This window comes from Lycorma delicatula, chromosome 3, assembly GCF_047948215.1.
Source record: "Lycorma delicatula isolate Av1 chromosome 3, ASM4794821v1, whole genome shotgun sequence".
In the NCBI taxonomy this organism is placed as follows: domain Eukaryota; kingdom Metazoa; phylum Arthropoda; class Insecta; order Hemiptera; family Fulgoridae; genus Lycorma; species Lycorma delicatula.
Genome location: NC_134457.1, coordinates 167697931 through 167719673, shown reverse-complemented (window position 1 = coordinate 167719673; position 21743 = coordinate 167697931). Strand labels below are relative to the sequence as shown.

General features: G+C 30.6%; 1 protein-coding gene across 1 annotated transcript in view; it reads right to left on the bottom strand.

The window, feature by feature from the left end:
* jvl (javelin-like) overlaps positions 1 to 21194 on the bottom strand; it is a 450812-nt gene extending 429618 nt beyond the window's left edge. The window contains exon 1 of the mRNA XM_075360968.1: positions 20757 to 21194. Within this exon, the coding sequence (XP_075217083.1) occupies positions 20757 to 20801 (45 nt within the window). The 5' untranslated portion in view covers positions 20802 to 21194. The remainder of the gene's footprint in view (positions 1 to 20756) is intronic.
* Positions 21195 to 21743: the final 549 nt, after the last annotated feature.

The window sequence follows — 21743 nt, the reverse complement described above, 5'->3', positions numbered from 1 at the left end:
CAAACGCAAGAACAACTAGATTACAAGCCTAAATACTCGAGGGTGTTAATAAACTTTTGAAAACAGCCAAAACAATCGAAAACTGCAAGCGCCGATCAGCGATTTAATATATTTCCTTCAAAAATAATTCGGGGAAAAAAATGTTTGCCGTTAAGTCGATTACATTAGGTGATAAAAGCCCTTCACGCTCTACAGTCAAGAACTGGGTTCAGATTTAGAACAGGAAATCTAAGCACTGAAGAAAAAGAACGTTCTGGGAAACCGAGCCAACTGACAATCCCGGAAATTCTAGAAGCCATTCATTTTACGATCTGGATGATCATCGAATATTTCCTAAGAAGATATCAGACTTTAGTAATATCTCGAGATATACTATGCTACACTATTAATGCGTTTCCAGACACAGCAGAACTTTCAACCAAATAATTCCTAAGAGCCTCAATACTGAACAGAAACGTGATGTTGCTTTACAAGCAGTTTTGGATCAATTTCTGCAAGATTACGCGTGATTTTTTAATAATGTTATTAAAGATGAAACTTGGAACTATAATTATGATATGAGATTAAAGAACACATCTAAATAATGGACACACAGTAGTTCCCCACCTCCAAAATACTTAGGACAAAGAAATCATTGCGTGAAATTCACTGTCGGCTCTAGAACAAGATGAAAATTTGCAAGAAGACCTGAAAAGGGCCACAACAACCAGGCCAAAATAACACGTTTCAATTCCTGAAAACTGAAGAAGCAACCTACTTTTTTCCTGTTTAACCTCCGGGAATTACCGTTCAGGTATTACTTCAGAGGATGAATGAGGATGATATGTATGAGTGTAAGTGAAGTGTACTCTTGTACGGTCTCAGGTCGAACATTTCTGAGATGTTTGGTTAATTGAAACCCAACCACCAAGGACACCAGTATCCACGATCTAGTATTAGAGTCAAAATAAAAGTGACTGCATTTACTATGATTTGAACTTGGAACTCTCGATTTCGAAATCAGTTGATTTGCGTTCACCATGAAGACACGACCTGACTTCAAACTTCGAAACAAGCTTTTGACAGGGACTCTTGTCTCTTTGAAAACAATGTCTCTCTTACAAAAAACCATTACGTAGCAGAAACTGGCAGAACTTAACTTTGAAGTTTCGAAACACCCGGTCTATTCTTTAAAAAAAACTATTACGTATTAGAAACTCTCAGGACTTAACTTCAAAGTCCCAAAACACCCGGCCTATTCACTTCATTTGACACCGGACTACTATCTGTTCGCTAATTTCAAACGTCACATCGAAAGAAGACATTTTTCAAGCGTTGAGACCACACTAACCTATGGTTTGCTCAAATATCAAACGAATTTGTCTAAGATGGATTAAAAGAGTTAGAACAATGAAGTCATAAATAGGTGTGTAGAGTTCAGGAGAATTGTCTAGCATAAATCAAATTCTTATATATTGTAGGATTACTTACTTAAGGGTTTATTAACCTTTTTATGATTAACAGGATCTCCACTGAAAAAGGAGCCGACAATTACTCTGAAAGGCCTTTGGAAGAATTTTAAAGAGATTCGATCAAAATTTATCGATTTTTTCGCGATAAATGTGTGTTCACACACACACACAGACACGCAAATTAAGTGTTTTCATTAAATAAAGTTCACTTTAATGTTTTGTTCATTCAAAAAATGTTAAAAGCAATGGAATAATTGTTATGGCAAAAAAAGAAGAAAACTACGCCAACTATTCAGAAACTAGTAAGTAAACAAGCAAATAGGTTACGGTTACTAATGAGTGAGAAAGGTGATCCTATTTCTATTCACTAGCAGACCGAATGTAAAAGCGTCAGGTTAGAAATAATTCGATTCCTTCAATGGACTTGTAATTCTTTTACAAAATAAATTACCTAAATGTAATTCTCACGATAATTTTGTATTTGAATAAAATCAAACAAATAAAATTAGAATTAATTATCGAACTGAAAAATATAACTTGGGTACTGATTTAAACTAATATTTTTTCATAAAAAATTGTATAAATAATCGGGCTTATATAACTGTATTACATATATTATCGGGCTTAAAGGCAGGATTAACTAAAACCACATTTGAAAATACGTACATTTTGGATATGGCAAGTATTTTTCATATTCAAACCGTATAATTCAAACCGGTTCACGAGCACGTTCGTAAAAAGTTTTCTATTTAAATGAATCTTCGACAAAATTAATTAGATAGATTATTAAAAAAAAGTAAATAAAATATATTTTGCTTAAAAATTATTCGACACTCATACAAAATAACTTTAAAAAAATTTACACAAAATCTAAGTAATTAAATTGAAACACAAAACATAAGGTTATTTGATAACTTCGCTTTTGGTCTTAAAATTAAAAATCTCAAAATAATAGTTTTAATTCGCTGCACTTAAGTAAAATATAAAAAAACTATAATTTTTATCTGGAGCCGAGATAAAAAAAAAAGATAATTACTGTGATAAGAAAACTATAAAAATGAAAATTTCATAGACTGCGGCCGTTTTAACAAATATAAAATGTCACCGAAATGTCACCGGATTGTAGAATTAATGAATCACTTTTTGGTAACCGAAGTCTTACGAACCATTTTCTGTTCAACAAATCAATTAATTCTAAATAAAGACGTTTATAAACCAAGATGTTAAATTAAAAAAATGCTAAAAATTTATATAAAATTTAGAATAGAAAAAAACGAACAAGGATATTAGATGTTTGATTTACATATTTTTCTTTCCCTAATTTTTTTCTGTAAATTATTTTCCGGTCAGATGATATGTTTAAGTTGTAATTAAAATGTTACTGGGTCAACTCGGCTACGATCTGTCACCGTTCCGCAAGGAAAGACAACGAAAACATCTACTGGGCCACCTCAATATAGGACTAACACTAATAAAAATAAATAATTTTAATCGGAAGAGCAGTTTGAAAATAACAGGTTGCTTACTAATATTTTTTAACGAAATATTTAATAAAAATATGAAAAGAAATAAAGGAACTCGTAATTTTATAATCGATAGCTGAAGCCTGTACTAGATGAAAATCCTTCATAAAAAATTTAAACAAAAGAAAATGACAGCTGTCATTTTTTAAATTAATTTTGTGAAAATCAGGACATATCTTGTTTTAATTTTCTTTTCGTCTTAATTTTATATACAACTATTCTATTACTCTCCTTCACAAGAATTATTTAACGAATAATTAAAGAAATACACAGTATGTTTGAAAATTTTCCGAACTAAATTAAATAAAAATATAAATTTAAAGATAAACGAATATAATCATATCAGCCCTCTACATAGAATCCTTCTTTAATTATACACTCGTTGCAACGCCGTCAAACGCTTTGAAGAAATAATTTTGTGGGATCGCCTTCAACTGCTCGATGAAAGCCCTTTGGATGGCCGGAATGTCGAAAAGGCGGCCTTTCATCTTCAACTTGAATTTCGGAAACAGAAAATGGCCTTCTGGAGCCAAGTCGGGTGAATAGGGCGGGTGGAATAAGAGAGTGATTTGATTTGCGGCGTAATAACGTGTTAAAACTGTTGCCATGTGTGCCGGGAAATTGTCGTGTAAGACAGTCTAACTGCCCGGATCTTGGTACTCTGGCCGGATTCGACGAATCAGGATTTCATTATTTCCAAATAGAATTTAGAACTCACGGTTTGACCGGTTGGACAAATTGATGATGAATCAGGCCTTTGAGTCGAAGAATGCAATCAACATCGTTTTCACTCTTGGTTTTTGCTGCCTGACTTTCGCCGGTCTTTATGCTACAGAATTCAACCAAGCAGCGGACTGACGCTTCATTTGCGGATCATACATGAAGCACCAGCTTTCAACACCGGTTACAATTGTTGGAAAAAAATTCGGGTCGCTATCGGGAGTTTTAACGAAGTCTTGAGCGCAAGAAAGATGCACTGTTTTTTTTCTTCGGTCAAGAAGTGTGGAACGAAACGAGAGCACACTTTTCAGCGGTTAATTTTTTCTGTTAGAATTGTACATTCCGCGTTTTTACCGATGTTTAGCTCTTCTGCTACAGCCCGAAGGGTAAGATGAGGTTGTTCGAGCAGGAGCGCGCGCACTTTCGCAACGTTTCCGTCGTGAATAACTGTTGACGGCCTCCCGCTTCGTTCGTCGTCATCCAACGACTCTCTACCGTCTTTAAACCGCTTCCACCACGTGTATGTTGTAGTACGAGGCTTCATCATCGAATGCCTGCTGTATCACAGAGTAAGTTTCAACTAAAGAGTTTTGAAGTCGACCACAAAATTTGATCGCGCTTCTCTGTTCCATGTCGCGAGCTCGCACAAAATCACATGAATACAATGTACGCGGCCGAATATAATTCGAGACTGGAGAGACGAAATGTGATGAAATTTTTTACACACACTCGTCAGACATCGTACTACGTAGATCCTTGGTTGTCCGAGAGACGACGCTAATTGTATCGACTACAGAAATTTAGTTTGGATACTTTTCAGACCTACTGAGTAACAATACCATCGAGTGAATTCTAACTTTCCAAAATTTATATGTAAAATATGGTGGCCTTTTAACTTTTACGGTTACAAAAGAAAGGATTACAAGTTTTTAAATAGTTTTTTATCACATCGGAGTTAACATCTTGTAAAATTCCATTTCCAAAAAGGAAGAAGAGGATTTTAATTTGTATATAGAAGAAACAATAAAAAATAGTAAAAGAAGATTTTGAAAAAAGGGAAGCAGTTTATGAAGAGAAATAAAAATGTAAGATTCAATGGTTACGTTGCTAGCTAGGTTGAAACTAGGAATGAATCGGAATTAATAAATAAATTATTTTATTGTTGGTGGTAGGGGGAGACAGAATGAAATTTAAAAAGAAAAGTAATGAAATGTAACAGAAAGTAAGACAGTGAGGAGTGAAATAGATGTCACAGAATTTTGTTATTTAAGCAGTAAAATTTTATAAGGATGAATAATATAAATTAAAAAAGAAGATATTAGAGCAGACTTGCACACTGCACGGGTCGAGAGATCTTTTAAGCAGATAGGTTTCTCTTAATATTCATAGATGAAGGAATTAGAAAGAAATTCAAATATATATATATATATATATATATATATAGAGAGAGAGAGAGAGAGAGAGAGAGTGTGTGTGTGTGTGTAGCCTTTATGAAATAGGTAGAGCGAAAAATAGTAAAATCAGAAAAACTTGGAATTGAAACATTCGGGATGTAACGTTACAGGAAAGTGTTTAAAATTAAACGGGCTAATAAGGTTTGATTATGGAAGGTATTTGTGTAGGGAAGTACTTCAAACATTTACGTGATCTACAAATTTAGGCTGTGTTCTTCTACTAATTTCTCTTTCGGTCTAGCATTAATATTAACAATTATTTTAAAATTCAATCGGCCTACAAACTTAAAAGCAAGCACATTTTATTTTGTAATCTACGGTTTATTTTTAAAAAATTATTTTTAATAAATTCATAAAAATTAGAACATTATGATGGTCAGAAATGGTAGAATTGCTAAAATATAACAACAAAAGGTACATTTTATGGTTTTTCTAGTCGTTTAGAAAATAATTCGATGTCAGTCCAACTTATATTTTTATCATAATTTTATCAAACATGGCCCGTTTGCATGATTATACAATATGTAATTAAAATATAAAACCCGCTTATCAGAAAATCTTTTTATGGGTTCAAGCGCTTTCGGAAACGAATTCCATCTTCAGGAACTTAAAGTTTTATATTATTCTTAAAAAACTAAAACTTCGTTATCATGACGACCACTGTTATATGTTTTATACATTTTATATAACAATTTCCCTTATGACGACGAAGTTTTTGTTTTTTAAGAATAATATAAAACTTTTATGTTCCTGAAGATCAAATTCGTTTCCGAAAACGCTTGAATACATAAGATTTGTTGGTAGACGGGTTTTATATTTTAATAATTATTTATAGTATATTTTTTATCATTTGGAGTTAATTTTTTTTTTATTCACGTGTCTAAAACCTAAATGGAGCGCCCACAAGATCTAGGTCGAAAACATTGTAGGATGATTCGGTAAATTTTGCATTTATGTACCGTATAAAGAAATAGATTATACAACATATCCGACGTAAACATAAAAATTGGAATGAAGAAGTTTGTAGGAAACAAATAACGTGGAATTAGATTTAGAACTACAACAAATATATTTGTAGGCTTTGGCGCGGGGAGATGACGTCAATAACCGGTTCTATAAAAATAGTTTATTATGTATATATTTTTTTTCAGCTAGTAGGTTAAACTAATTACACCTCTTTATTAAATTAATTAACTGCATAATAAATAAAATCAGGAATATAGGACGATTACGCTCATGTTAATTTATACGACCTACCTCCCCATCAGTCTGTAACGAATGACCGCTGTTAACGATTCCATTCGGCCTATAAAAATACAGTCTAAATAAAAACATAATCTGTGTTAAAGAAAAAAAAAAATTCAATGTGACCGGTTAACAAAAGAGCTCGTGCGTGATCTTGCAAGTTAATACTATTTGCAAACAAAAATTTAGATTAAGTAACTTTTAAAATTCTATTTCCAAATAATGACGAGCGAATTTATTATTATCGCTCATATTCACCTATTTATTGTATTTTTTTTACAATCACAGGTTAATAATTAAAATTAAAAACAAGTAAGGAAATGAAGTCGAATTCGAACCGATGTGCCTTCATTCCCCTTGTAAGATCAAAATATTTCATTAATTAAAATTTTATTTTATTTTAAATTTGTTTATATGATATATCGTAGAAAACCTCTCAATGAGGGTTTATTAGTGCAGTTAAGAAGTCCAAACTCCAATTTTTTTTTAATTTTGGGCTTTTTTGGTCAAGTCGATAGTAATAAAAAGGGGAGATGCTCAACTAAGATGTTACAACAGTCTCAAATCCAAAATTTCAACATCTTACGGCAAATCGTTTATGCGAAATACATACGTACATACGTCAGGCCGAAATTAGTCAAAATGGATTCAGGGAAAAAATGGATATTTCCGTTGAAATCTAAAAACCGAAATTTTACGCGATCACAATACTTCTACTTCGTACAAGGAAGTAAAAAGTATAAGTACAAAACATAACGGAGTGAAAAATATTATCACTGGCAATTAATCCATAACATATTTAAAAAAAGAACTATATACTCGTACATGACATATCCGAAATTGGAAAATTTTTATACATATATATATACAGGTAAAGATATGAATTTCTCGTTTCACCATTCATAGGCAGAAAAAACTTAGTACTACACTTTAACAAGGAAATATTTTTAAACAAATTTCATTCCTACAAAAGTCGTTTTAATTCCTATTCGTTGTTATTATTGTAACCTCAAAAAGTCTGTTAATACATTCCATTACTTAATAACCTTGATTGTTTCAATTTGATTTGTTTAAAAAAAATAATGAACCCTGAAGATGCTCCAGACCTAGAAAGGGACACAAGAGCTCCAATCTGTATGAAATGTAGAAATGTTCTAACCCACGTGAAACCTATTTGAAAATACTTCTGATGAATACTGAAAAATTCTATTTTTTCAATTTTTATCCCTAAATTATTTTTTAGATATTCTACAAAATAAAATTATAAAAAATAAATTTATTTTCTTTTTTCTTTTAAAATTAAAGAGATCAGAACACATTCGAATCTATAAAAATATTTCTTACAAAAGTTGTTACAAATTATATTGCGATAACTTTTCTCTCAGAATTTTTAAGTAATAAAAAATATCACCAATATGTTATTATTTACTTAAATGAGATAAAGTTAAGAAACAGCTAAAATTTCAATCAGGAAATAAAAGTTCATCCATGTAGTATTATCTTAATGATTGAGCCCTGGAGAAAAGGCTTAAAGCTAACAGCGCAAATTTCTAAAAAGTTTCGGATCAAAATATCATAAATGATGTATTATAGCAAGTATAGTGGGAACATTTTATAAAATGTATGAATACTATATATATATATATATATATATATATATATATATATATACTGGCATACCCCGTCGCGACTTCGCCCACAATATAGATGTTTAATAGGCAATGCTTTTTTAATACTAAACTAATTTTTTTATGAATAAAAATTTAATCAACAATATTATATTCAGATTTTCATTAAATCCTGATAAAACGATAAATAAAAATTTTTATGAAAAATACAGAAGAAATATACGATAAATAATGAATTGTTGCCCAAAACTTAAATAAAGGAAAACAAAAAAAGGAAGATAAGAAAACTTAACAATATTTGTTAGACCGATCCATTTTATGAATGAATTAAAATAGTTCAATCTAATAAAGATAAAGAAAAAATTCCATATCTAGCATCCCCATCCTAGCTTCGCCCGTGCTCCATGGTTACTTGCGCTTCCCGTCACGTTCAGAGGGTCATGGCTCGCTTCGCTCTCCCTTCCCGTTTTCTCCATTTTTCTCTTTTCCTTACTCCCCTTTCCCTTTCATCTTCCCAATTTCCCTTTCCACCTTCTTCTTTTTTTCTCTTTTCCCTTTCCATTTCCTATTCCCAGTTTTCCCCTTCCTCCCTTTTTACCCTCTTCCCTTTTTAATTTTTCCATTTCTCCCTTCTTCCCCGCGCGTAAATTGATCCAGTAGTTTTTTAGTCTATAGCGGACACACACATGGGAAACACTGCAATGGAATCGTAAAATATTTAGTATAGCGTATTTTGCTTTTACGTCCAACAGATAGCGCTGTTATTAAAAAAAAAACACGAAATTTAGTTTTTTATCGATTTGAACCCCTTAAAATCAAAATGTCGCAAAATCCTTTCTTAGTGCACGCCTACTTAAAGATACGAAGGTACTCTGAATATTTCAAGACTCTACCTATAATAGTTTTGGTTGTACGTTGATTTTGAGTCAGTGAATCAGTCAGGACATTCTCTTTTATATAAGATATATAAATATATTATATCAAAGTGCCTCAATGAGTATAAAATAAACTACGTATTAGTCACAGACTAAATTTTATCAAGATGCATGTCCTATTACTACAGTCTCATTAATTTGTTTTAAATAATTTTATATATGAAGAAAAGTAATACTTAAAATAATAAATTTAACTTTATTACAGGGTTTTGCTTATCAAAGTAATTAAAATAACTCCTACTATTTTAACAATCTATACATAAAGTTAGTTTATTAAAGTTAGTTAGGTCATTAGTTTTATTAAAACAAATGACCTAATGTTAAAAAAACATTATCAATTATCTATAAAGCAGATCTATAATGTTTACTTAACAATGATGGTAATTAGGATTAAAAAAAAATATTATAATTATGAATAGAAGTTACGAGGTGATAAAGAAGCCGCCAACTAGTACTACAAGTGAGACCCACCGAGTTGGTCTAGTGGTGAACGCGTCTTCCCAAATCAGCTGATTTGGAAGTCGAGAGTTCCAGCGTTCAAATACTAGTTAAAGCCAGCTATTTTTACACGGATTTGAATACTTGATCGTGGATACCAGTGTTCTTTGGTGGTTGGGTTTCAATTAACCACACATCTCAAGAATGGTCGAACTGTGAATGTACAAGATTACACTTCATTTATATACATATCATCCTCATTCATCCTCTGAAGTATTATCTGAACGGTAGTTACCGGAGGCTAAACAGGAAAGAAAGAAGTACTACAAGTGAAGACATAAAAAATGACAGAAAAAAATAAAAGCAAAAAATATAAAACAGACAAAAAATCAGAATAATAATAAAAAATAAACAGAAATAAAAACAATACAAACTGAAACATTATCACTGGATAAAATTCATTATAAGGAAAATAGTACAGGCAATTTGTCATCAAAATAGGCTGTATTTGAAAATCCTTACCTACCGATTGATCTTTTGTCCATGCGTTAGGGGTGATGAGGGAAGCTTAACTCCAGATTTTCAACATCCCCTCCCATAGATTTTTGAAAAACTCGAAAAATTCAAAAAGTTTTTGAAATGCGTTTTTCTCTAAATCTATGCATTTTAGAGAAAAGTTTTTCAAACAAAAAATGTAGAGGACATTCTCCTCTACAATTAATGTCTTTGAAGTTATGCCGTATAATTTGAAATTGAAATACTAGGTGGCGCTGAAATTGTAAAAAACGTTGTAAACGAGTAGACCGGTTTCGAACACGTGCCCAATTCACAACATTTTCACACACACTTTCACAAGCTACAGCTCCAAAACGGTAAATCGTACAAGAAAATTGTTTAAATAAAAGTTGTCTGTTCTTTTTAAAATTAACAACTTTTCCAAATGCAATACAGACGAAAAACAATTTTTCCGGTGAAAAAACCGAAAAAAACATTTTTTCCAACTTCAGCGCCACCTAGTATTCCAATTTCAAATTATACGGCATAACTTCAAAGACATTAATTGTAGAGGAGAATGTCCTCTACATTTTTTGTTTGGAAAACTTTTCTCTAAAATGCATAGATTCAGAGAAAAACACATTTCAAAAACTTTTTGAGTTTTTCAAAAATCTATGGGAGGGGGATGTTAAAAATCTGGAGTTAAGCTTCCCTCATCACCCCTAACATATGGAAAAAACGTCAATCGGTAGGTTAGGATTTTCAAATAAAAATACAAATTGACTGTACTAAAAAGAAAAACCGTTACACTGCTAATAACAAGCAGCATAATCAATATTAATTTATACACAATCTACGCTAATAAATTATTTAGAATAGTAAACGAAAAAGTTTTTCAAAAATTAGTAAATTAATTTAAAGAAAAAAAAGTTATTCTTTCTCCTATTGAATAACGGCAATAATAATAATAAATATCTTCATGACAGAGAAAAGCTACGTAGCTGATGGGCTACATTCATTACTCAATGGGAAAATATAAACTTTGAATATCGCACCATATATACAAGGCTGCCATCAGTACAGAGAAGTGGAGGCCATACTTCTCAATATTTTTAAATACAATACAACATTGCATCCGCCATTAAGTGAATTGTCTTAAGATATTTAAATATACTACATTAACAATTTATCCAAAAAACTCTTCAGCACCTCTAGTTTAATTTACAAAAGAAATAGATTTGATCTATTTTAAAATAAATATTTAAATACTTTAAAGTACTAAATATTTTTAAATACTTATCTTCTTAAATAAAAACCCAGCCTTCTTTTAATTTCATTAGTAATTTCAAGAATCTATATAAGAAATGATAACAAAGAAGTTAAATATGTTATTAATTACATAAAAATTACAATAATTTTTCAACAAGAAGTAATACCTTGTAGAAGTAAATTAAAATGTCACTAAAATAATCTCATAGGAGGGCATAGTGTGAGTATATAAAGGGATTACAAAAGTTAATCAAAACTTATAAAATCAGATTTTCAAAAGCAGTCATTACTCTCACTAAGATTCTATTTGACCCAACTGAAATCATACTTCTTACCTTTAAAAAAAAAAACATTATAAAAACAAAGTCTCAGGAAAGATGGTAAACAATACTTAAACTTCCTATCAGTCTCACTAAGCATAAGAAAAAGATGTAAAATTATCAAAAGATTTTAGTAAATGTGAGATTTAATAAACCAGTTTCCACAGTCTGCTGAAGTTAAAATTAAAGAAAAGTTCTAAGGAGCTTCCTTTGTGATTAGGTAAGAACTTGTATAACCAGCTAGCATTTAATCAGAGGTTTGTTGATAAACAGCCAATTTCCATGACAGAGTGGTAGCAACTTGGCCTTTATTCCGAAGGTCCTAGATTTGAATTTTGGTCAGGAATGGCATTTTTCGTACATTACAAAATTTCCAATCCAGTATTCCTAAGTACAAGCTTCAGTGGTATTCATCAAAAACAAAAAAAAATTATCTGTTTTTTTTCTTTTTTTAACATTAAATGACTTTTATTAATATATTTGTTTGAACACTCATAAAGCAGTAGTGTACAGATGGCTAGCTCTTGTGTGGTAAGACAGAGCTTAAAATGAATCCAAGTCTGAGAGATAGTCATTTTTCCCAAAACATCCAATTTCTGGAAAAAAAATTATTTCTGTGACCCTAGATCACTTTAAGCAACTTATGAAAACTCCTGATACACAAACCACTAGCTGACTATTACAACCTCTTTCCTTTTATAATGAGGATGCTTCATTTGTTTTAATTTCACTTTTAATTTCCTTAATACCGAATAATACTACACTTATAATTACCAAAATGTTTTTGTTTTTCCTGGGAAAAGATAAATTGATTGATGCATACGTTCAATTCCAGCGGTCTAGCAAGCTTTGGTTCATTAACACCCCTTCACTTTATGGTAACAACCATTATCAGTTGATACAAAAAAATCATACACACAGTATGGCAACAAAAGATTAGTTACAGGGTCAAATTTCTCAACATTTCAATAATTTTATCGGCCACTTATCGTTTATATTTTCAATGTTCTTGTCAATAATTTTGATTCCTTTCACCCAAAAACTAACACAACTAAACTATGTTCCACACAAAAACTATATCATCTAAAATAAAATTCTTAATTTTTTTAAACAGGCAAAAATATCCTGTAAAATAACTTAATTAAAACTAAATTTAAAAAAGTAATTTAACAATTCTAATACTACTCAACTGTTAAACAACAATCACTTTGCAGTTAAAATAAATTGTTGAATGCTCATTACTATTTATTATTTGAATCCATATTCAAATTATAAGCGTGTAAAACATGAGCTATGAACTTTGTATACATTAACAATGTTTTTATTTTGATATACAATAAACTATGCAAATGAAAGATAAAAAATACTCAGACAAGAATTATATTTGTGTTTCTTAAACGTACATTACCAGAGGTTTCACTATAAAATAATTTGCTTATACTATTAGTTCTCTTTGAACAACGTAGAAAACGTTAGAACAAAATATGTTAACAGGAAATATGATTAATAAATAACATGTGACATTTATTCCATTTGCTTTTTAAATTACAGAATTTGTTATTTAGGTTACAGAGTACCTGGACAGGAGAATCAAGAATAAAATGAGAAAATTTCATTGCTAGTACAACAAGCATAAACAAAGAATTTGAGTGAATGTAGATGAATAATATACTGACAGATGCAAAAAAAAAATCATCAAAATCAGTAAGATTAGAGTCAGGGAAATGTATATATACTACTTACACAACTGTAATGGATTAAAAGGTAAATTCTGTTTTAGCAAGGGTTTTTACATAAAAAGTAAAACTGTGAAGTTAACTTGATATCTGCAATAATCTTATGGCACTAGACTGTACCTACGATTACTTTTTCATCAACTTATACGATCATTACCACCAAGTGAAGGAGTGTTAAGGAACCAAAGCTTACTGGAACTTACTTCAATTCTAATGAATATGCACTGATAATTTCACATATGCATTGAGTAATTTATTTTTTCTCAGTCAATAAAGAGACTTTTTGGTAATTTTATTAAGCATAATCTGTTATTCGATAATAAGAAAATTAGAAATAAAATACGCTTTTCATGATAAAACAAAGAAAAGTTATAGTATTCAGTCAGTTATTTGTGTCTGGATTTTTCATCATACTGATTAAGAAGTAACCCAAGGTTATAGAAATGATTTTCTTTTTTTAAGTCCAAAAAAAATGTAAATGTTTGAAAAAATGACCACCCATGAAAAGACTAAGTTATATGTTGCTTAGCATGATGGAAAGATATAACAGACTAGAAATAAGCTGTACACAATAAAACAGAATACTCTTAAATTTATCAATAAACCTCTAATTAAATGTAAGCAGTATTTCTGGCAGACAATGTTAAACCAAAAAAAAACTTCTCACATAACTGCTGAATGCTTTGCATGTAGTTTTAATAGAATGGGAAGCATCTAGTTTAATTTTTTCTTCCATTTTTTTTTTTCAGAAACAAATTTAAGATATTTGTTCTGTTAAGACAGATATTTCTGCTGTTCATGTTCAAAATTTGATTTCTCCTATAATAGGTATCTTATATATATATGTTAAGAACCATAATTATAATAGCGGCATGTGAACTATCATCAGTCAGCACAAGTACTTCTGAAATCAAGTCAGGCTGAACTAAATGAGTGAAACGGTTTCCTATTTACTTTATCAGGGCTGTATATAATGTAGCATAGCAGCAGTACCAAGGCCACCAGTAAATGCATTTCTGTGCTAAGCCCACTGAAATGCAAATAATAAACTAGACAAAAATAATCTTTACTTTGTTCTGAATTTGCTAGTTAGTGTACATTGTTATTTTCTGACTTTTGTCTATTAGATTCTAAACATTTTACAAGTTTTACAATCACAAAATAACTCATAAAGCAACAAATTAATGTACTCCTTTCTATTGAAAAATAATATATTTCTAATGTTCAAGTTAAAAATTAGATTTATTTTATTTCAATGAAATAGTTTAGAAGCCATATTTTTACAAAATTAATGTATTACAAGTTTGTTTTAATTTATATTAAAAATAAACAATTGGTCTAATTAAAAACAAGTTTTGTTTATCATTCTTCATACAGAGGCCATGAAAAGTTGACAACAAAATTATATTTATGAGTGAATTTAGAATAGAATGGTCTACCAGTTTATCATCAAAAATTAATTAGTATTAACTACAAAATTCCTTGTAGAATAAGTTTGACCTAATATAAGGGCTGTTGATAAGCCTTCTATACAGGTGATCAACTCAAGGTAGTCGGTAGTCACCACTGTGTCATTTATAACAGATTTTCAAAATTGATATGCTACCATTAGTAAAAATGCAGACAGTCATTCTCCTGAAAACTTCATTAACAGCATTTACCATGTTGTGATGGATATTGTACAAAACTGTTCAACAATGCAAAAAGCAACTGATAAACATTTAGAATTAAAATTATATGTAGTTTTTTTTTTTAAGTTACAAATTAACCCAAAGCTCCATAATGGCTTGGTTTATTGAAAAAATCCTAAAAATTACTTATATTCTATTTTCTACCCAAAAATTAAATAAACACATGAGGTTCTGTTTAAAATAATGAAGTTGGCCACCACACTGAAAAAAGGGCGAAGATTTCAAAAATGGTAATACTGTAATTTTTAATGTAGGGAAAAATCTAGGAAAGGTTCCCCAATTAAAGTTTCTCATAAAACTTATAATCTCCGGCACACCATTGGTGGCCGGCTATCTTCAGTTGATCCCCTGTATATGTACCATACACATACATACAAGACACCCGGAAAATCTTATATACCGGCTTAATTATAGAAAACTGGGTGTGACTATGTTACCAAAATAAATGTAATTGATTACTGTATCAAAGAAACTACTCTGAGTTCTGTTTGAAATTATTGTCGGCCATCTTGGATCTGCCACTGCATGTGCATTTTTTTAAATCATGATGGTTATACACATGATTTCAATGTAGATTTGAATGGAAAAAACTTAAGTGAAAACTGCACATCCATAGTTTCATCTGTATTTTAGATATTGACCATTAAAGTGTCAATATTGGGGTAAAACAGCCATCTCCAACCTTGATTCAAGATAAATATTTTTGTAGAAAAGGAGATAATTACAGAACAAGTATCATTACAATTTCATGCTGGAAACAATTCTGCAAACCATTTTCCAAAATCTCTTCTCTTAACTTAATTATTATAAATTTATCATTACATTATTTAATAACAAAATTAGAAACAGCTGATTCATTGCATTTATTTATTATTTAATTAAGAAATTATTAAAAAACCTATTTCTAATTATTTAAAAAAGTATTTTTTCAAGAAAATGAGTAATGTAATAAAAACATACCCAATGTATACTAAAATCATAACAAATGTCAAAGTGGCCTGCTCCTACTTGCTGACAAAATCCTGTGTGCACAGCATTCTGGATTGATTCACTTGAGATTTCAGCAGCTTCAATTAGAATTCTTCATCTTAGCTCTTCCATATTCTCCAGATTAGTTTTATAAACTTTGTCTTTTAAGCATGCCCAGTAGCAAGATGGACTTAAATCTGGTGACTATGTAGGTCAATTAATTTGTCCTCTCCTACCAATCCATCTTACTCGGAAATATCATTCAAGAAAGTGCAAACGTGAAGAGAATAGTTAGCAGGAACTCCATCTTGCTGAAACCATGAATTGTTAAAATTTTGTCCAAATTAATTTTCAATAGCTGGAATAATTTGATTTCAAAGCATATCTTCATACAACTCACCAATCACATTTCTTCCAATTATAAGTGGCCCAATTAATGTATCCAATGCAATGACAGCCCAAACATTAATCTTTTCTGGATGCTGGATGTGTGCTTCTTATAACAGTACGGATTCTCATCACTCCAATAACGGCAATTATGTCTATTGACATTTCCATTCAGCATAAAAGTAACCTCATCAGAAAAGACAACATTTGTTACGAAGTTTGGGTTCTCGATAATCCTGTTCATCATAATTTCACAAAATTCAACATGCCAGTCAAAATCATCCTCCAATAATTCTTCATGCAGCTGAATTTTGTACGGCTTTAAATGGTTTTCAATCAAGACTTCATGGATAAAAGATTTGTTTATATCAAGGTGCTTACTAATAACTTGAATTGAAATGTGAGGATTCTCTGTTATCTTTAATATGAAATCTGGTTTTACATCTTCACTTCAAATAAATTTAGGTCAACCAGATTTGCAATGATTTTTTAAAATTCCACATTACTCAAATCTTTATACACTGTTGATTTTGTAATCAGAACACAATCTGGATGCTTACTTAGTCATACGATCTTACTCGATCACCATATGTACACATCATTATAAGGGTTATGCTGCTTTCATATACATAGAGTTCCATTACCTTAATGAAAATTTTAAAAAATGCAAAGAAACATGAATTAGAAAACCAAATAAATTAATTATTTGATTAATGAAACAATAATTAAACACCAGAAATATTAATTAGAAAACCAGATAAACTAATTAATAAATTCGAGGACTGAGACTTCACAGAAATTACATTTGTTCCTTACCCATTTAAAATGAGAGAAAATGATGAAATTAATTTACACAATAATGAAGCTGTTGCCAACCACATAAAGTAAAATTTTTGTGATTAATTTTAGAAAAAAATATTTAATAAAACTACTTCAATTTATATTTCTGAAATAAATATTGTTTAATTAAAATTATGAAGCATTCTTTCATTAATTTTAAATAAATCACCTATCTTCTCTAATTTCAAATAAATAAATGCTGTTTCTAATTTTGTTATCGAATAACGAAATGATACATTTTGAATAATTAAGTAATGAGAAAAAATGAAGTGGAGAGGGAAGGAATATAATGTAGGTAAAATGTGGTATATATAATGAAAAATGCAGGAATGGCTAAGAAAACAGTTGGAGAGAAGAGAACTGAAATAAATATGCAGTCATTAGATGTGAAATGTAAAGAGTTGATTGTGCAAAAGTATTTTGCATCACTGATTGGGCAGTGATGCTACAAAGAGAAATATAAGAAAGGTGAACAAATTAATAAGGAAAAGAGGGAATATATGAAAAGGAAACTGGAGGGCACTGGAGAGCTTAAGAGGGCAGATGAGCTCAAAAAGTTCTATCGAACTGACGAATACAGATTTTCAAGCTAAAAGTACAGTGTGTAAAGATAAAGAGGGAAACACAGTATATGAGGAAGGAAAGATACTTTCCAGTATCTTTAAGTTGAGGATTTATACACTAATGGAGTCTCACAGTGGATGAAAGAGTGGAAATCAACATACCATACCGCAGCGGTGAAAATTGAAAGACCTTCTTTTGCTGAGGTTAAGAATGTAGTCAGAAGATAGAGAAATGACAGGACGTCAGGAGAGAAACTCATAACAGGAGATGTGGAAGTGTAAAGATGGAAACCTGGAGTTGGTTATATTAATTAATTTGTTTAATCTGGAAAAAAGAAGTAATACTAAGGGATTGGAGGAAAGGGCTCATATATCCAATTTACAAAAAATAAAAGTGATAAGAAAGACTGTAACAATTACAGGAGAATTAATCTTCTTCATATCACTTATAAAATATTCTCTAGCATCCTGATGAACAGAATAAATTCATATGCAGAAGAAATTATTGGAGATTATCAATGCGGTTTTAGAACAGGTATAGACACTAATACTGATCAGATCTTTGCTCTGAGACAGGAAAAGTGTTATAAGTATGGTATTGATTTGCATATGCTGTTTACTGACTTTCAGCAGGTCTTTGATAAAGTAAAGAGGATAAAAGTCCTGAATGCTTTAGCCTAGGTAAGTCTGACCTGAAAACTCATCAGACTTACAAAACCGACACTCTCAAGCAATCTTGAAATCGTATTAATCAGAGGTAAGATGAATATGAAGTATAATGTGTTGCAGGGTTAGGTAAGGTTCTGCTTTTTAACTTGGTTCTATATAAGGTAATGGAGAACCTTGACACCAGAGAAAATATTACCTATAGAATGGTACAGGCGAATGCATATACAGATGACAGCTTTGGTAACCAGGAATATGAAAGAATTGCAAGAAACTTTCCAGTTATTGGAGGATGAGGAAGAGACATGGATCTGGAGGTGAATGAGGGGAAGACCAAGTATATAAGGATGACACAAACAGGTATGGATTGATGGAATGGTGAAGTATGGATCAATGGTCATACATTTGAGTGGGTAGATTATTCTACATATTTGGTACAGAGCTCACCCAGGACAATAGTGTCCCCCCAAAAAATTAAAAAAAACAAATAATGCTGGGTAACAATGAATAATTTGCAAATATTAAGAGTTTAAAATCTAAAACAGTTTCCTGTAATATTACTGTGAAGCTGTACAAAACATTAATAAAATCGTAACTTATGGTAACAAGACATTTGCCCTGAATACAGTAGACATAAAATCACTCCTAGTCTTTGAAAAGAAAGTAATAAGGGATGTGATCCTATCAATGAGGATGGAACTCGAGGTTAATATAAAATGAAGAAATAGAAACTATACTGCAAAAAAAGAAATACTGTAAGATTCATGAAATCCAGGAAATTGGCTAGCTGGGCCATTTACAAAGAATTCCAGCATATCAACAAAAGGAAAAAATCTTGGATACAGAAATGAAGGTATCAAGAAAAAGAGGTATATGCAAAACTTGATTGCTGGAAGATGTGACGAGAGATTAAAAAATAAAGAGAAGTTGTTATAATCCATAAAAATAATATATAGAATAACGCAGTTATGTGAAGACAATAAACACTAAGAGGACTCTAGTAGACATATTAACCTCCACAAAATGACAGAGGTCTGTTGTTTGGTTTTAGTACAAGTAGGATATTATCATTTAGTAATTCTGAGCAATTACTTGATCAACTTCAATTTTATTTATATTTTAATGTACCATGGTACATTATATATACTTAGGATCAGGAAAACACATGATCTAAATGTCAGAAAGCAAGTTTTACAGCAGGAAATTTGTGCAAGGTCAAATTCCATGCCATGAAGAGAGGTTAAGGTTAAGGCTAGACTTTTGTGTGGTGAGGCAGACATAAATTAACAAGGTATGGCAATACTTTAACACCATCTCATACGACACTTGGCTGAATTTATGTTTAAGCAAAAATGTAAATGTCTCTCTCACTTAAGACAAACTACACCACATGTTTCATGCTATTAGTCACAACAGATAACCACCTTATGAAGAGTACAATCAGTCTTCCAATACTGACAACTATTAAGGTTAGTTTATAGTTTATTTGTCTCTCACAAAACTCTTAACTTTTCTCCAGACGATGGATTAGCATCTGAACAGGTCACCAAAACCTTCAAAACTGATTACCAATTGGGCAACTGATTAATAATATGGACAATTAAAATCCGGTTCATACTATATTTTAATTAGATTAAAATTTAACTGTGTTAATGAGAAGATAGTATGGAACTAAGTTACACTAAAAATATGTACTGCATATGCTAATTTATTCAGAAAGTAGGCACATACTAAAATTAGAAGGCCAGGCAACATGCCACATTCTTAAGGAATGTTTATAAAATAATAAAGCCTAATTAGTTAGCAGTAAAAATCCTAATTACTAGCCCCCTATCAGTGAGAAGAGTCATTATAAGATATTCTAAAGAAAGAGCTTTATAATCACTTTATAATCTTGTAATGGTTTTAAACAATCCCAATAGGCCTAAAACCAAGCAAATCACCTGAAGATTTAAATAGAATATGGCTTTTAAACAATAGCTACATGGTTTACTGTTTGTAAATAAATAATAACCTCTAAAGTATGGGTTTTGTAAAGAACTTCGTTTTATTTCATTTCTATATTACAGCCCTTAATATACATTCAATAACTGCAATATCAACCTGAATTAAATTTTAGAGGCGGAAGGATTTACTTTAATAAGTTAATCTGACACTTAACAAATTGTTTAATATAGATTTATAATTAAATAACTTTGAAAGGCAAATTAATTTAAAATTCAAATAACATACAAATACTATAAAACTGGTACAAATGTGTATACTCTTCTTACATATGGAAAATATTTCAAGAATGGCTACGTCCTTAATCACAGGACAAGTCAGGTTATGTTTTCGTCAAAACTAACAAGCAGATATGCTACGAAATAACTCATAAATACTACGTATTTTAAGTTAATGAAAACATAATAAAACGTATTTCTCACCGTATAATTGACTGATGAACACCTGGGGAAAAATTCTCGATTCATTTTGAAAAACAGAAGAACTTAAACTTTGTACTCCATTATCACAAATTAGGTTATTGAGCAAATATAAGCCAGAATGCCATATAACTGCACTTCACAGGCTATTTAAGTTTTATATGGCTAGTAAGATTTTAAATTCAAGTCATAGTGGAAAATTTAATAAATATTTTTCACAAACACTATTTACATAAACATACACATTATTCAAGTAGTTGACAAACTAAAATGAAAAGCACAGCTACGTAATTGTTTGTAAAAAATCATGATGAAATTACTTTTACATATTTAAAGAAAAACACAATACGCACAATTCATCATATAAAAAAAAAAACACGCGAATGAATGAATCATATATCTTGACTCTAATTTAATCATTCATTCATTTGTCAACCTACGATTTTACGTAACAACCACACTCCGTACTACCAACTGTCTGGTTTGCATTACGCATACGCCTATAAAACAACTTCATGATTTAAAATATATTTCTTTTTGGATATCTTAGTAACTTAGTAGTTAAATCATGTATCATTTTTTTTTTTTGTTATAAAAATATAACTCCAAAAAATTACTCAAAAACAAGTAATTTCCTCAAATTTGAATGTTACCGACTGTTGTTCAGATTCCATCATTTTATTTGGAAAATTATATTACTTTCTTTTGCTCCATTCATAATCTGTTATTAGATTATTAAATATAATCTTTGAGTTTTCGTTTCCTTTTAGAAAGACTTCTCTCGTTTAAAGGTTTGAATGGTGTCCAATTTAACAGGTATCTGTCGATATTTAAAAAAATAATCAGGATAATCAATTATATCACCCATTAATCAATTTATTAAGAAACAGTCAGCACCAAGGTAACGTACTAGGAAACAAAACTGTGTTACACCACCACCTTTCAGTGGGGATCTGGCTGATCGGTTGTACAGAGTGACTCAAAGAAACG